The 18724-nt window shown below is 29.4% G+C and overlaps 1 protein-coding gene across 5 annotated transcripts; it reads right to left on the reverse strand.

Annotated features, from left to right (window-relative positions):
* Positions 1-25: 25 nt before the first annotated feature.
* LOC130894801 (dystrobrevin beta) lies at positions 26-18535 on the reverse strand. 5 transcript variants are annotated; one of them, XM_057801790.1, is made up of 18 exons: positions 18384-18535; positions 17965-18111; positions 15796-16012; positions 15645-15730; positions 15335-15486; positions 15126-15234; positions 13262-13428; positions 11942-12066; positions 10457-10555; positions 9490-9571; positions 9315-9356; positions 9069-9184; positions 8843-9014; positions 8449-8788; positions 7155-7268; positions 4958-5002; positions 4497-4801; positions 26-2659 (listed from the first exon to the last, which is right to left on the reverse strand). In XM_057801790.1, exons 2-18 carry the CDS (start codon positions 18107-18109, stop codon positions 2519-2521), a joined length of 2457 nt encoding a protein of 818 aa, XP_057657773.1. In that variant the 5' UTR covers positions 18110-18111; positions 18384-18535; the 3' UTR covers positions 26-2518. The 5 variants fall into 5 exon arrangements, with proteins under 5 accessions (XP_057657773.1, XP_057657774.1, XP_057657775.1 ...); XM_057801791.1 differs by lacking the exon at positions 9315-9356; XM_057801792.1 differs by lacking the exon at positions 4958-5002.
* Between the last annotated feature and the right edge of the window lie 189 nt (positions 18536-18724).

Here is an 18724-nt window from a genome sequence, read left to right on the forward strand (position 1 = left end):
AATATTGATTTTCGATTGAAATTCGTTATTTTTTTTGGAAAGGATCAAAGAGGGGAATGAAAATTCTATTTACAGGAACAAAAACCACATTATTTATTGTTCAATAAAGAACTACTGTATAACATGTAAAACTTTCAACAATTCTGTCACTAGTTCTACTCAAACTTTCAGTCAAAGAAATAACAATTAAAAATGATCGATAATACGTTGAATCGAGATCAGTTGAACCGAACAAATAGACTATTTTTTTCGTTAACAAATTAACAAGAAAATCGTTTACATTTTATGTATATATATTTTTTTTAGCTACACAATGTATATGATACATGTAAATATATATAGAAGAACCTTCATAATTAGGAATTTAATTTCATCGTCTTATCAAAAATGACATTTTACTATGACAAAATAGACAGGAAGTTGAAGAAATAATCGAAGAACAAGTAGAAAGTACAATAAATATAAACAAAACGAAAAAAAAATATAACGAGAAGATGAAATAGTAGAAGAAATGAAATATAACGAAAGAAAGGATGCGAAGAAGCATGGAAAACAAAAGTTAGAAGAGTTTTTAATACGAATAGATACAACACCGATAGAAAGGGAAATATATAAAAGAGAAGAATATATTTATGTACAAAAGACAAAGACGAAGAAGGAATATCGATAATATTAGTTAAAGTGATAAAAACGAAGATAGGTACAACAATATATTTGTGAGGAATGAGATAGTTAAAGAAAATGCACAAAAGAAACTAAAGAACGATAAGAATCAGTAATGATCGTATATAAGGTGAAAGAAGTGGCAACTTGAGAAGAAACATTGGTAAAAATGGAGGATGATGAAGCAAGAAAAAAGACAAAAAAATAACTTGATAGAGGAAAGTGTTTCAATAAAAAATGGAGGTTGATAAAGCAGGGAAGATCAAGAAGATAGAAAAAATAGAAAAAATGGAGAATGAAAGGTAAAATCGAATGGAAATGTGGATCAGACACATGGAGAGAAGAGAAAATTGGTTGGAGGGTAAAAGTTTTATGTAGATGGAGATTGTACAATAAAATACGTTAAGAAAAATGTGTTTCAATCAAATTTTGAAAAATGGCAGAAAATTGAATTTTTTTCAAGGAAACCTTCAAATTCAATAAAAAAGTGGGTCGGACACGTGAAGAATAGTAAAAACAGAAAGTTATTATTCAAAGAGAAGAAAAAATCGGTTGAAAGGTGTCAATTTTTATGTAGGTGAAGTTGGTACAACAAAATACACAAAGAAAAATGTTTTTTCACATTTGTTTTGATCCAATTAAAAAAAATGACAATTTTTTCAAAAAGAAAAAGGATTTTTCTTACAACTTTTATACAGTTTCCCATATTTTTTTTTCAATTATTCAAAATTACACGCAAACAAAATCAACATCGCTAGTGAATCTTTTTTTTTTTAAACGCTATATTTCTGAACTAAATTCACCTTTTACAAAATAGACTGTAGGTTGTCGATTTAAAACAACAAAAAGCACCTTATTATGGATTTTGTAAAAAATCCAAAGCGAAAAAACATAAACTAAAACTAAAAACCACCATATTGAAGATTATGGGAAGAATCCGAAGAAAAAAAAACATTTTTGTCTTAAATTTCAAAGTTAAACTAAAAAATACTGAAATATAGATTTTTAATGAAGAAACTGGAATATTTCATAAGATAACCTCCAAATCTAATAAACTATAGACTTTCGATTCATATCAACAAAATCCACCTTTTTCTAGATTTTGGCAAGAATCCAAAGAAAAAAAAAACATATTTTTCTTATAAAAAGACTTTTTCGAGTTTTTGTAAGAAATCCGAAGAAAAAAAAAAACATTTTTCTCATAAATTTCGAAGTTAGACGAAATAAGCAACGAATATCATTCTTCCCCATTAACGGAGAGATGTTCCTATTCTCCTTCTATTCAACCAAATCCGAATGAATTCGTCGTGTCTTTACACTAATTATTCAGGTTCTTGAGGAACTAACCAAATTCTATGACTATAGAGATATTATTATATAATTTCCTCGCACAGTTTTACAAGTTCAACTTATTGATTTCTGTGTCTTTATTTATTTTTTTTCCGTCTTCCCTCGTCATTTCATCTTATTTATTAAAAAGGTATGAAAAGCGTTACAAGTAGAGATAGCGTTAGGTAGGTTAAATATTTGGTCCGACTATAAGCAAATTTCATTCTTATTTCGAAGTTCAGTGTCTATCGGAACAAAATTTTGAAAAACTGAGGTACCAAAATGATGTACAACAACCTAAATTGGTATAATGGTAGTTTTTTTTCAAATATTAGAAAATTCTTACTTCCAGAACAAATCAAAAAAATTTAAAACTTTCAATTTTTCAAAAAAAATCACATTTCTTGAATAAATGTATAAAATATTAAATCGATAGATGAATATTTGTAGGGGGTTGTTGGATTAGCTATTTTTTTAATTAATTAGATAATCGATGTCGATGACAGGAATTTCGGTTTTATGGACTTTACCGATTCACCCACTGTTTCAGAGCTTCTTCGAATTGCAGGGTTTCCTTATTTTTAATTTCTTCGTTTTCTTCCAATGATTCTTGTGCGTCGTTCTTCATTGCTGTTTCTGCGTGTAATAATTTGTCCGGTCTATTTGTCTAAAAAAAAAAAATAATTATGAATTATACGAGGGAAACAGAAAAAATTCAATTTTCGGTAAATTGTACAAAAGGTAATCTCAAAAATAACAATTATCTAATTTGATACAGATTCAGCAAGAGAATCAAATGTTAAAGCATTTAAGCAGTTATAGGAATTTTATTTACAAAGCTTAAGATAATTGTTATGATCTCGGGATTACCCTGTAGACCCGTTTTTGGAAGAACACTTCATATAGGATCAAAAGCCAATTAAAATCGGATTATTTGCTTCGAAAATCACATCATATGTGATCTTTTCCTATGAAAACTATTTCATATAGGAATTTTTTCTCCCATAACACACATTTTCCTTCAAAAACCACTTTATATGAACCTTTTTCTCCAAAAACCACTTCATATGGTATCTTTACCTCCAAAAACCAATTCATATGGACCTTCCTTTGAACGCAACTTCATATAAATTTTTTTCATCAAATATAAACTTATATAGGATCTTTATCTTCCAAAACCATTTCATATACGATTTTTCCCTCGAATATCAATTTATATGACCTTTTCATTTGAAAAAAACTACATATGGACCTTTTCCATCAAAAACCACTTCATATGAGATCTTTTTCTATGAAAATTATTTCATATAGGACCTTTGTCTCCCATATCACACTTTTTTCTTCAAAAACCACTTCATATCAACCTTTTTCTTCAAAAACCACTTCATATGGTATCTTAACCTACAAAAACTAATTCATATGGACCTTTTCCTTCGAACGCAACTTCATATAAAATTTTTTTATCAAATATCAACTTATATAGGATCTTTATCTTCCAAAACCATTTCATATAGTTTTTCTTCGAATATCAATTTATATGACCTTTTCATTTTCAAAAACCACTTCAAATGGGCCCTTTTTCTCCGTAAACCACTTCATATAGATACATTTCCTTCGAAGACCACTTTATGTAGAATATTTCCTTCAAAAACCACTTCATATGGGATCTTTTCTTGCAAAAACCACTTCAAATGGCATGTTTTCCTTCAAAAACCACTTCAAATGGCATGTTTTCCTTCAAAAACCACTTAATATGGGCCTTTCTCTTGTAAAACCACATGATTTTAAGTCTGCCGGCTTTACAAAATTTTTGTTTATTAGATAGCTATGTCAGTCTTGAAATTTGTGAGCATTTTTTGAATTAGAAGCTCCATTAGTTAGCCCAGCTGTGATCTTGAAGGGTCTTCTCTTTCCTATTAGATATTTTCCTTCGAAAAACCGCGTTACATGGGATCTTTTCGACTTTCTAGTCTCCCCATTACTCCATGAGGCATTCCCACCAACTCCTTCACCTTATTTCAAGTTTGCTGACATTGTACAAGTTTTGTTTTAATGATTTATTGACCGAAGTCAGAATTCTGGATATTTGAAGAAACTTTTCTGATCGAAGACTTATTTCCCTCGATTTATAAAGTAATATTGTGTTAGGTTCATTTTATTATAGCAGAATTGTTGTCGTTACCATAACCGGAACGAGGACAGATGAAATAGATTTTCCGTTTGATAATTTCTTCTATAGAATAAATAAAGAAGCTGACATAAAAGTGATTTTGCTATTACAGGTCAAATTTATCAAAATTCAGGATTCTAAAGTCATTTTTTCTAATATGTATGAAAAATATAATTCAGTGATTTTCCACCCTTTACATATCCATTTTCCCTCTATCTATTTAAAATACTAAATAATTTGAATTAATTAATGAAAATTGAAATAAATCGCTTCACAAAGTCAGTTAACCTATAAAAATAGTTAAATTAATATTAAAAACAAAATTTTTTCCAACCTGGTTACCGAAATGTCCGGAATTACTTCCGGACTGACTAAAGTTCGAAAAATTCTGATGGAAAACGTAATTGGAAGTGGAATTCATGTTCGAATTTTGGGGATAATGTATTCCTTGCATATGGAAAGGCTGTCCGTGGTTGTATTGTCCGTACGAATTCTGTACTACCATTTGATTGTTTTCCGGTGGGGAAGTCGGATGACGGGCACGTAATTCCGCCATGAAATTCGCTTCCTGAGCGTAACGACGCTGAAGTTCTTGCTGCCATCCTCCGTCCGATTCTTCGTCGCCGTCATCTTCGAAATCTACATCAGAAAAACGATTTATTCCATCGAATCAACCCTCGATTTCGTTCAACCCCAATAAGTTTTTGAGTTTTTCACATTTACAAGCAGAGTACTCTAATAATTAATTACGAGGGAAGGAAAATCGTGGAGGTGGGGGTAGTGAACGCTACTCACCTATGGGTTTTCTGATCGCGCTAGCTTCTGGACGCGCAGAAGGTTCTGCAATGTAACAAACACTCAGCAGGCAGCATTCCACATACTAATCTAACATTTAAATATTTATAGAACGTATGAGAATAATGCGGGTTGTTAAATTGGTGTAAACACAAAATAATCCAAATAAAAAAAAACTTACCTACACGTGAAAAGAACTGACTGTTACCGAATTTTTAAAACTGTCGGAATATGAAAAACTTAGTAATTTGGACGAAAAAAATATAAATTGTAGTGGGTTTTTTCATTTTAGTGATACTGTCACTTTGTGTCACTTTTAATTTGTTTTTCTCCCATATTTTTTATCGATATTGTCACTTTTAATGTATTTTTAGTGTATTTGTCACTTTTTAATTTGTTTTTTTTTTTAATTTTTAGTGATATTGTCACTTTTTAATTTGTTTTTTTTTAATTTTTAGTGATATTGTCACTTTTAATTTGTGTTTTTTTATTTTTTAGTTATATTATCAGTTTTTATATGATTTTTTTGTTTATTTAGATAATTAAATGAATTACAACGAAAAAAAATATAAATTATAGTGGGTGTTTTCATTTTTTGGTTATATTGTCGCTTATAATACGTTATTTAAATTTTTTTAGTGATATTGTAATTTTTAATTAAATTTTTTCATTATTTCTAGTGATATTGTCACTTTTAATTTGTTTATTTTACGTATTTAGATAGTTAAATGAATTAGAACGAAAAAATATATTTATTGTGATTTTTTTTCATTTTTTACTGATATTGTCACTTCAAATTAGTTTTTTTTAAATTTTTTTAGTGATATTATCAGTTTTGATTAGATTTTTTCATTTATTTAGATAATTAGATTAATTAAAACGAAACAAATATAAATTATAGTGAGTTTTTTCATTGTTTTAGTGATGTTGTCACTTATAATTCGTTTTTTTAAATTTTTTTAGTGATATTGTTAGTTTTAATTCGTTTTTTTATTATTTCTAGTGATATTGTCACTTTTAATTTGTTTATTTACCATAACAGTAAATTTTCTGAGAAAAGGCAAAAAAACCGAAAAAAAGCCTTTCCAATTTTTTCCTAACCATATATACAATTTTGTTTTGTCTTTTTTGAGAAAATTCACCATGACTACAGTAAATTTTCTCAGAAAAGGCAAAAAAGCGAAATAATTTGCATTTGAAAATTTTTTTGCCATTTGTACAATTTTGATGTGTTTTTTTTTTCTTTTTTTTGCCTTTTCTGAGACAACTTACCATGGCGATGGGAAATTTTCTCAGAAAAGCAAAAAAACGTATAAAAACTGTACAAATGGTATAAATACATTTGGAATAAATAAATGTGTATGTATTTGAGACACAAAAAAGTAAGTTTTCACCAATTTTCGTGATATAAAAAATATTTTTTTGTAAAAGATAAAAATAGAAAAACTAAAAACTCATTTTTCGAATTTTTCACATAATTTTTGAGGTTATGTGAAAAAAATTGTAGATCTTTTCATTACCTACAACTTTGCTATTCAACTTTTTACCATAAGACTTTTTAACGGAAATCGAGATAAACTGTTGTTACCCTTAAAAACTCACCCCCTTCCATTTCCAAACCCCAAATCGCCCATAAATTATTTTTCCTTTCATTTTTATTATATCCTCCTCCATTTCCAACGGGTTTCATCTTACTATTATTTTTTTTTTAATCATTTTTGAAGGTCTAAGAAATAAGAAATTAAAAAAATTTATACAAAATATATATAAAATAAAAAAATTAATATAATATAAAATATATAACAACAATGTAGAATATTACAAAATAAATGTTCCAACAAAACAAAGTTTTAAAGAGTATTTGTGTGTAATGTGTATACATGCTGCATACCCATTCTATTCATTTTTGTACAAAAATATCTATGTACCAATAAGTACAACGAAAAAAAAATATAATTATATATACAAGGTGTTTTCGAAAAAAAATAAAAATTGTAAACACAACTCGAGGTTAATTCAAGTTAAAATAATAAAAACATCACTGTGTGAGCGGACTCAAACATCATTTCGAAAACATTTTGCTACAAATTAAAATAAATGTATACAAAAAAAAAGGAATTAACAAAAATTCTAGAATAGCGATTTTTTGGGATCGAGAAGCTGCTTTAAATATCAATATTCTAATATTAATCAGTACCTGAATTTAATTCTCTGACTAAAGTAGACATGGCATTGGTGACGGAATCTGCTGCTACTAATAGATCATTCCTTAAAGAACGACCTACAGATCCAGGAGTACCATTTCCGTTACCTGAAATGTTTAAATTTCAATTTAGATGTTGCAAAGCGTTGTAGAAATTTTTAAAACTAATTATTTATCATAAATTTTAATTAAAGTCTATCCGGTTATGAAATCACAATGACAACAGATTAGTTTAACGTTTTCAAGATCCATTTACCGGAAATGGTTTTACCAATACTTGGATTGGTTGATTTCCAGATTTCACTAGATAGAATAAAAAACAGTTGCTTTGGATTTTAAAAACTATAACTGAAAAAAAAAATATTTCAAAAATAATCCTTTTGGAATATTTTCGTTGTGGTCTTCAATAATGCTTCAATTTTTCCCTTCATCACATTCTTTTTATATTCTCGGATAGCCAAAAATCACTTGGTGCTAAATCTGATGATTAAAGTGGATGTTGTCGGATAGGAAGAGTTTTGGTAATGGAAAACTCACTAATCAATCACCATTTGTGATCTAATGAAAAAGAAGTCTTTGTTTTCATCTTTTATTCTCTTTTTTTTTATTTTTTAGAGTTTCAATCTCCGTTTCAAACATTGCATGCTACACAAGTTGTTGCACATCTACTGGTTTGTTTTTGTGAAGAATTCGTCTCGTTATGGGGTTTGAAATGCACAAAATATTTCTTTTGTGATTTTCCAGGGGGTATCGAAAGCCTCCTAGCTGTTTTGGAAGGTCCATTATGTTCCTTATAAACATTAACGTTCAGAAACAAATCGATTTCTACACTACCACTCACAATTACACGATCTGATCCTTGGGAGCCGGGTAAGAACTAGCGATTTTTACATTACCACTTACAATTATATTGTCTGGTCCTTCCAGCCGGATAAGAACTAGCGATTTTTATACTACCACTCACAATTACACGATCTGGTCCTTGGAGCCAGGTAAAAACTAGTGATTTTAACACTATAGCTCACAATTACACTGTCTCGTCCTTCCAGTGGGGAAAAAAACTAGCGATTTTTACTTTACTACTCACAATTGCATTGTCTGCTCTTTCGAGTCGGGTAAGAACGATCGTTTTCTACACTACCACTCACAATTACACAAATTGGTCCTCCGAGCCGGGTAAGAATTATCATAAGAATTTATGAACAAATAGAAGGAGGAGAAAGTTATTATCAAACGTTGTGGTTGAGGTTATGTTTTAATTAACAACAAACAGTTTGTATGAATTTACCTAAATTAATATTCGAAGAACCTCCAAAAGCACTTCTGACGTCACCCCCAACTCCGGTCAAAGAATCGTTATTATATCCCCTTTCTTGGGGTAAACTATTAATTTGTTCCCTATTTCCCATAATTATCCCTTGGGAATGTGGTAGATGTTGGTTATTCTGTACAGTTTGGCTAACAGCCGGTACGGAATTCGCCATGGTACAAGGTGGCATACCTATGGGGGTTTGGGGAGCGCTACGAGGATTCGGTTGCGTCGTGGGTTGAACACCCGGTAGAAGAGGTGGAGATTTTGTACTACGCGGTGACGAATTTGGAGTGCTACGCGGAGACGATTGATGATTCTAAAAAAAAATTGATTCAATTGATAAAAAAAAAAAAAAAAATAGAAAGTTCACCTTCAACATTTTCATCAACCCTTCCAGTTGCATCATGAGCTGCCTCCTGGAGTCTTGTAACGTAGTTAGGTGCGTTTCCAATTCGTCTTTTCTCATTCTGAGGGCTCTAAGTTCGTTCATCAATACCGGATTATCAGCACCGTGTCCGCTGGATTCTAACTCTTGTTGACGCCTTGGAAAATCGCAATTAAAATATATAAATCAATACAGTTTTCACAACCCTCACCTCAACCTGGCTATTTCCCTCATAATTTCCCTATTTTTAGCCTCTAATTGGTTGATGAGCTCCCTTTGAGCCCTAGTTGAATCCATACCGAGGCAAGCTTCGGAAGGTACTCTGCCCTATAAAAGTAAATTCAATTAAAGTAACAAGAAAATTCAAATGAACATTAAATACGGGGGTTAGTAGATGAGATTATTCGAAAAGAATTAAAACATATTAATGCAACAAGCACAACGTGGAGCTACTCACCGTATCCGGCGACAGGGAATGTTTTCTGTAACCGCCTCGGGGCTAAAAGAAGCAACAGCAAAAGCACATTTAGGAAGATCATCCAACATAAAAATATCAGAACAAATAAATGTTCATGCCTGTATTGTGAGTATAAATAATTTAAATAATGAGTTATAGAAAGATTACTCCTTACCATTCCGGATCTGGCTTCTTCGGCTAATTTTGCAGCGTATCTAGCGATTAAACGATGCTCGTCGTCGCGAGCGCTATCCAAGCTAAATAAAAAGGCCAAAAGAATCATTTCAGAATGAATATTTTCGAAATGTTGGCAAAGGTTTGTCTCAAAAGTATTCTTCGAAATCAAATCTGGTCTCAAAGTATACTCTTGGTAATAAAGAACCCAAAAGTCACTGGTACCTACATATGTATTGTTTGGAGGTTGAAGAAGATGTAGTAAGACTTGGTGTTGTGTAAAATACAGCTACAAGAGGATCGATAACTGCACAAAAATATCCTCCAAAGTCAGATTTTTCATTGAACCTGTATCCTTACAGTAAAAAAGAACCGAAAAGTTGCTTGTAGCTACATCTGTATTGTACAGAGGCTGGAGAAGATGTAAGACTTGGTGTTTTGTAAAATACAGCTACTAAAGGTTCGATAACTGCGCAAAAGCATCCTTCAAAGTCAGATTTGTCATCGAACTGGTATCCTTCCAGTAATAAAGAACCGAAAAGTTGCTTGTAGCTACATCTGTATTGTTTGGAGGTTGAAGAAGATGTGAGAATTAGTGTTTTGTTTAATACAGCTACTAAAGGTTCGATAACGACTCTGGAGCTTTTACATGGTAAACTGTGACTTTAAAGCAGTAAATACCATCATAATCGAAAAAAAATAGACAACATTGTCATTAGATTCGATACTCTTGGGACGAGCCTCGTATTTATATATAAAATAAGGTTCAAAAAGTGTAACAGATTTTTCTAAATAAGAAAATTAATTATTAGAATAAAATTGAGATTATTTGTTTATATTCAACTGAATGAATAAATTGTGAAGTTATCTAAAAAGAAAATGAACGAAATAAAATTTTATTAACACTATTTTTTAATGGGTAATGAAAAGGTGTTAAAAATGTCGGAAAACCGAAATTTTCAAAATACCTTCTTGCTGTTGATCTGCTGTCCAAACTACCCGTTCCATCGAAAGCTGAGAAATTACCATCCGGGAAACCGTTGTGAGATGGAATTGGAGAAGGCGGCCTAAAATTAAACATTTTTTCAAAAAACTATCGAATATAAGAGTGTTAGTACATACAGTATGATTCTTCACTACAAATGATCGATATTCTTAATACTTGGTGCACTACAGGTTATAACACCAGAAACACTACTTGTTGTAATAAGTCGGTAATTTCGAAAAATTATCAAGTTTTTATTAATGTGAGGGTATTATTATCTACAGATTGATTCATTAAGCCCCTACAGTCAATATTAGGGTTTGTAGAGTATCGAGTTGCATTAACAATAGAAAAATGTCGTTTCAGCCTGTAAATATGTGTCTAATTGAAAAAAAAAAAAGTGGAATATATTTGAAATACGACAATTTTATCCTTTACAGAGTGATTTTCAAAGTCATTATAGTCAATATTCAAGTTTATAGATTGAATTAAAGTGTCTAATTGTGTTAAAAATAGAAAAATGTCGTTTCACCCTGTAAGAAAGTGTCTAATTGAGAAGAAAAGCGGAATCTTTTCGAAATACGGAATTTTATCTCTTACAGAGTGATTTTCGATGTCACTACAGTCAATATTCGAGTTTATAGAGTGAAGTAAGAGTCTAATTGTGTTGAAAATAGAAAAATGTCGTCTCACTCTGTAAAAATGTGTCTAATTGAGAAGAACAGTAATATATTTTAAATACGAGAATTTTATTACTTACAGGGTGATTCTGAATGGTACTACGTTAAATAATCAAATGTACATAATAAACAGAAGTTTCTAAATGTATTATAAATTTATAAATGACGTTTCACCCTGTTAAAACGTGTTTAATTATAATATAAAGTGGAATTTCCCCATAATATGGGAATTTTTTAATATACAGGGTGATTTTCCAACTCACAATTCAAATTTATATGATAAACGATCGTTTCCACCTCTAACATAGTGTCCAATTATGATTAAACTTCACAAACTATGATAATATTACATAAAGGGTAATTCACAACAATTGATATTCAAATTTATATAGTAAAAATTCGTTTCCCCCTGTAAAAAACTATCCAATTGTGTTAACTAACTGAAGAACCTTGTTCCACCCTGTAAAAACATATCTAGTTGTGATTTAACGCTATGATTGATGAAAATATAATATTACATACAAGGTAATTCACAACAATGAATATTCAAATTTATATAGTAAAAATTCGTTTCCCCCTGTAAAAAGTATCCAATTGTGTTAAAAAACTGAAAAATGTTGTTCCACCTTGTACAAACATATCTAATTTTGATTGAACTTCATAAATGATGAAAATGTCAGAATACGTTATAACAAACTTTGCTATTTAAACACCCTGTATATAATCAAAAGTTATTTTCAATCGAAATATCTATTAAAATAATCGAAACTTTTCGATTATTCACTCACACAATATGGGAAAGGTTCAAAGTTTTTTCAGGCTGTTCCGGAAATCTGGGTAAGTTATTTTTCTGTTTATCCGGAACGCACCGGAATGATTTCCTCAATGACTGCCCAATCGTCTTGCTTGGAGACTGAAATACGAAAAAAAATCATTAAACCAAAAAATTATAATAAATAAGATCGATATACATATTTGATGAAATTAATTATTTTTCCGATTAGATTTTTGGATTCTATTCCAAATTTCATGAAAAATTTTGGTTTAGTAAAAAAACTACAAATAATGTAACCAAGTGTCTAATTGTAAAGAAAAATTGAAAAATGTTGTTTCACTCTGTAAAAAAATGTCTGATTTTGATTGAACTTCATTAATAATGAAAATATCAGAATATTATGCACAGGGTAATTCACAACAATGAATATTCAAATTTATATGGTAAATAATAGTTTCCTCCTGTAATAAAGTGTCTAATTGTGTTAACCAAATTGAAAAATATTGTTGCACCCTGTGAAAAATGTCTGATTTTGATTGAAATTCATGTAATGATAAAAATATCCGAATATTATATACAGGGTAATTCACAACAATGAATATGCAAATTTATACACTAAATAATAGTTTCCCCCTGTACCAAAGTGTCTAATTGTGTTGAAAAATGTCGTTTCACCCTGTAAATATATATCTAATTTTGATCTAACTTTATATAATGATGAAATAATCAGAAATATACATACAGGGTAATTCACAACAATGAATATGCAAATTTATACAGTAAATAATAGTTTCCCCCTGTAACAAAGTGTCTAATTTTGTTGAAAAATTTCGTTTCACCCTGTAAAAACATATCTAATTTTGATTGAACTTTATATAATGATGAAAATATCGGAATTATACATACAGGGTAATTCACAACAATGAATATTCAAATTTGAAAGGTAAATGATAATTTCCCCCTGTATTAAAGTGTCTAATTGTGTTAAAAATGTCGTTTCACACTGTAAAAACATATCTAATTTTGATTGAACTTTATAGAATGATGAAAATATCAGAATTATACATACAGGGTAATTCATAACAATGATTATTCAAATTTAAACGGTAAATAATAGTTTCCCCCTATATTAAAGTGTCTAATTGTGTTAAAAAATTGAAAAATGTCGAACTGTGGTGGTTTTTTTATTATAAAAATCTACAAATAATTTAAATTAAAAAAATAAATTTAATACTACAACCACCAGGCACAAATATAAAGATTTTTAAAAACGACACCCTCAGTAGACAAACAGTTTTTATAAAAAAAGGTTGCTTAAATTTCGTTTACTCACAAACGAAGCGTATTCTTTAACTTGATGTTCGAGTATGTGGGGTGAAGATACACGTCCTCTCCAAAAACAATCCTGACAAAGGGTATAATGGGGACATTTCTGACACCTATACCGGAATCCTGTGAAATTTTCCCTTTGGCAAGCGTCACATTGAACTGGATGAATAACTGGAATATAATTTTATATCGATCAAAAAAAAAAAAAAAATTATTTTTTAAAGTAAAAATGAGAAAATTTGTTAAACCGATTAAAATAATAGTTAGTGATAAGTTTTTTCTATAACACCCTATATATTTTTTATTAAACCTAATATAAATACAATTTTTTTTTTAAATATCGTGAATAGCTACAAATTTCACACTCTAAAATTATTTATAGGTATACAGGGTCATCCCAAATATCATATTTAGTTCCCGTAACTAATGTAAACTGTTTTGATAACATTATGGGGTTTATATTTAGTTAAAGAATTCTAGATCTTTCTAATTCTTCCAGAATGTGCATTAACGATCCTGTGAGTTTCTAGAGAGGGTCACTTGATTATTTCGTTCAAGAAATTACCGAATTACCCACTTCATATTCTAATACCGAATTATGTATACATGTTATTTTTTATTGCAATACACTGTAATTTTAATTAATTTAATTTGTTATACAGGGTATTTAAATTGTCTAGGAAAATCATGTAGCAATATTAAACGTCTTGTATAATTTAGACATATTTATATTTTGTAGTGTATTTTTTTATATTAATTGTCAAAATTGATATTAATGATTCACTTTGCTAATATCTGTTGATTTTTTTACAAGGCGAGTCAAAATAAAAATACAATTTTTTTTCTCACTTAAATGGATAACCCTTTATATCAAAATGGATAAACTACAGTTAATATAGTTTAATTAATCCACCACATTGATTACCTTTCGTCATAAAAGAATAAATTACAGGGTGATATTCATAAAGGAAAAATATTTTATTTGTAATTTGACTCACCCTGTAAAAGATTTAGAAATATTAACAAAATCGAACGTTTTTTTAATATTAAAGATCGTCAAAAAGATTTGGATATAATAGATCGTTAATCTTGTACATATTTCAAATTATACAGGGCTAGTCAATATATACAATTTTTTTCTTATTTAAATGGATAACCCTGTATTTTACATCAAACCAATAAACACAGTTAATGTAAGTAATTTTAACTACATTGATTGCTTTTTGAAGCAAAAAATTAAGTTTAAGGGTGATATTTATAAATGAAAAAAATGTATTTCTATTTTGATTCACCCTGTATAAGATTCAAGTGATGTTAGCAAAATAGATAATTTTTCTTAATTTTGATAAACATAAAAAAAATTTGGATACAATAGATCGCTAATCTTACAATCGTACATATTTCAAATTATACAGGGCGAGTTGAAATAGATATACATTTTTTCACTCATTTAAATGGATAACCCTGTATTTTATATCAAAACCACAAATTACAGTTAATTTAGTTTAAAATTTAAAACGGTAATATAAAATACTAAGTCATTCATTTAAATGAAAAAAAATGTATTTGTATTTTGATTCACCCTGTATAAGATGAGAAATATCATCAAAATTGATCGGTTTTCTAAAAATTGAAGACCATAAAAAATATTTAATTACAAAAAATCAATAATATTGTACATATTGTCAAATATACAGGGTGTTGAACTAATTCATTGAAAATTGGTTATAGTTTTTCAAATACTCTGTATACTACATCAAAATATTTTAACGAGAAAGTGGAAGGATGTTAAATTCGAAATAAAATAGAATATATTCCATCCGAGACATTAAATTTCAGTAAATAATATTTTATATAGAAATACGTACCATTTTCGACATTAGCCAAACGGTGTAACAATGGTAACCAAACCAGAGCAGGAGGTCCGGGATCAAACATCATGGTATCCAAAAAATCATTAACGGTAACTTTGGCATTCTGAAATCAATTTGAAAAAAATTATTCGATATTCAGGATATTTATTGATATGATCAGAGCATTCGGCACAAAAATTTATTAACCAACCATCTCTTCTTACCGGATTAAAAATTGTATTGGCAAGAGAATCCGTATAATTGAAAGTAGGTGATTCGTAAACTGCAGCCGGAAGCGCTAATACCTCTTGAAGGTATTCATTGAACCTCCACTGTAGGAGTAATCCGTTGCTATCGGATATTTGTGAGAATATATCTGAAAAAAAAATTGAATCAACGGAAGAAATGGAAAAACGTTTCTTTCATCAATTCAAAACTTACAATCCCATTCCTAATTTTGAAAAACCCTATATATAATTGTAGAGAATCGAAGTTCATTATTAAATTTGAAGTTTTGTTGAATATTGTACTTACAACGAAGTTTGTCCATGAGTTTCCCGGCACATAAAGTAGCGAGGGCTACTTTTATTGAAAATACTCTAATTTTTCCAACATTATCACTGAAATATAATAAGAAAAATATAAGAATATCATTTCGTTGTTTGTTACAAAAAATTTCACATACACGGTAGCATAAGCTGCCAGAATCCAATTTAGCAACAAGCTAACGCAAACGTCAACGTGTGCTTGTTGCGTAGGTGGGGCCCTCTTATTCAAACTGTGGTAAAGAGAGCAAAGCAATGTTTCCAGACGAGCGACGCTCAATTCTTGGGAAGGTTCCAAGGCGTGTAAACCTTGTTCTCGAAATGCTTCTATCACATTCCAAATATCCACTGCGTGTACTATGAAAATAAAAAGTTAATTCAATGTCTGAAAAGTAAAAGTTCCGAGAAAACAAAAAAAAAACGGTTCTCATCACTGCCTGTGATATTTGTACTTTTCAAGCAGAGTGCTGCTCTATTAGGGATCATTTTTGAAGTCTCATAATGAGGAATGGAAAATTTTATGAAGAAATGATGATTTTGAAAACTCTGCCTGGTAGTGATCAATTCCGCTGTGCTGCAGACTAAAATTTAATATTTCAGACCAAATACTCTTTATTTTAACATCCTTTCACTTTCTCGTTAAAATATTTTGATGTAGTATACAGAGTATTTGAAAAACTATAACCAATTTTCAATGAATTAGTTCAACACCCTGTATATTTGACAATATGTACAATATTATTGATTTTTTGTAATTAAATATTTTTTATGGTCTTCAATTTTTAGAAAAACGATTAATTTTTAAAATATTTCTTAAATCTTATACAGTGTGAATCAAAATACAAATAAATTTTTTTTCTCATTTAAATGAACGACCTAGTATTTTATATTAGCTATATTTAGTAAACGAAATTGAGTGTAATTTGTTTTTTTGATGTAAAATACAGGGTTATCCATTTAAATGAGTGAAAAAGTGTATATCTATTTTGATTGGCCCTGTATAATTTGAAATATGTACAAGATTAACGATCTATTGCATCCAAATTTTTTTATGGTTAACAAAATTTAGATCTATTTTGCTAACATCACTTGAATCTTATACAGGGTGAATCAAAATAGAAATACATTTTTTTCATTTATAAATATCACCCTTAAACTTAATTTTTTGCCTCAAAAAGCAATCAATGTAGTTAAAATTACTTACATTAACTGTAGTTTATTGGTTTGATGTAAAATACAGGGTTATCCATTTAAATGAGAAAAAAATTGTATATGCATTTTGACTAGCCCTGTATAATTTGAAATATGTACGATTAACGATCTATTGTATCTAAATCTTTTTGACAGTCTTCAATATTGAAAAAAAAAATAATCGATTTTGCTAAAATTAGTTAAATCTTATACAGGGTGAATCAAAATACAAATACTTTTTTTCCTTCATAAATATCACTCTGTAACTTATTATTTTACCACAGAATGTAGTCAATATGGATAAATTGAATTACATCAACTGTGTTTTGATTTAAAATACAGGGTTATTCACTTAAATGAGTGAAAAAATGTATTCATATTTTGACTCACCCTGTAAAAGATATAACAGATATTAGAAATAAGAAGATAGAAAAAATATAGAAAAAAATATGGCTGCAATAGAATATTGTTCTTTTACTCCTCTGTATTATACAGAGTGTTTAATATTGATATGAATTTCGTCTTCAAGTTCAACAACCTGTATAAGTGAAAGTATGTACAAAATTAATGATCTATTGTATGCAAATCCTTTGTATTTTACAATCGAATACCTTCTAGTCTTTCCCCTAACCTGGATTAGGTTAGGAGGTGGGTTTTTGAAGTGAGATAGGTGACATTTGACAGAACTCTGGTAGTACTCTGCAGCACATTAGATTTGAACCCAGAAACTTGTAAATCCCGACGGAAATCATATGTGATTTGGTAGGACGTCTCGAAAAACGATAAAGTTAATATTGTGGTGAGACGATGGGTTTTTGGAGTTAAACTTCAATGGCATTCGACATTACTCTACATCTGGCTTCAGAAATATTCTCGCGTCCTCAACATGGAACAAGATTTTCCACTTCCCACTCTGAAGCTTGGAAACTGAGCAGCACTCTGCTTGAAAATTACAAAGCACTTCAAAAAATTACAGCACAGTGATGGAAAAAATTCTTCTAAGATCCCGAAAATCTCACTTTACAGACATGTTGATTAGTTCATCTTAATTAATACAAAACAGTTCGTAATTGTCGTAATAATTATTTTTTATCTTAATTAAATTAACTCATACTCACAGCTCACTTTTTTTTGTATGAATCTCAATTTTGTGGCAGTTCTGTAAGAGGCGAATCTTATAAGGTCAAAATTATGAGCGCTCATCTCATGGATCAGAGCCAATCTGTGGTCCGAAGACCCAGAAAGGCCTTCTTGACCTTGCATATCTATAAGCAAAATTAATCTATTGGTAATAAGTAGGTTATAGATATTTTTATACTAATATTCAATTGTCAATTATCAATTAGTATTTGAATTGACATCTATTAAATGAAACATTTATAAAAAATAACTTTCAGTTAAAGTACGTTATTCTAGGAAATATTTATTTGAAAACATCAAATTTATTAATATGGATTTATATAAGAATTTAGTATTAAATGTTGATGAATGGAGCTTCGGTAGAATATTCGATCAATTATAATTGATAAGTACTTACTTTAGGAATTTATTTTTCATTAATTAACTCAAATTTACTGTATTTAATACAACTGTTTACGATTTTTAAAAGCAAACACTTCTAAAAATATCGGAATCGCCATTTTCTAGTCCTCTACTCCCGCCCACTGTATTACTCCCACCTAATTGAACCCACAACTTTCGGATCGCACATAGACAAATTGAAACAAATAGAGTGTTTTTGAAATTTTTAAAAATATAAAAAAACATTTGCGGAAATGGAAAATAACTAAAACCTATCGTATTTATAATTCATAATTTAAGTTATTCGAAAAAATTTACAACAAATGTTTATGAATAAAATTATTGGAAATTTTTTTT

This window comes from Diorhabda carinulata, chromosome 6 (assembly GCF_026250575.1).
Source record: "Diorhabda carinulata isolate Delta chromosome 6, icDioCari1.1, whole genome shotgun sequence".
Lineage (NCBI taxonomy): Eukaryota > Metazoa > Arthropoda > Insecta > Coleoptera > Chrysomelidae > Diorhabda > Diorhabda carinulata.

What these genes read in the sequence shown, in the direction of transcription:
- LOC130894801 (XM_057801790.1), bottom strand. Translation starts at nt 18,109, where the DNA reads ATGCAAGGTCAAGAAGGCCTTTCTGGGTCTTCGGACCACAGATTGGCT. An exon ending in TTAAAGAATACGCTTCGTTT is followed by an intron (nt 12,067 to 13,261) that starts GTGAGTAAACGA and finishes TTCGTATTTCAG; the next exon opens with TCTCCAAGCAAGACGATTGG. An exon ending in CCGGACATTTCGGTAACCAG is followed by an intron (nt 2,660 to 4,496) that starts GTTGGAAAAAAT and finishes TTTTTTTTTTAG; the next exon opens with ACAAATAGACCGGACAAATT.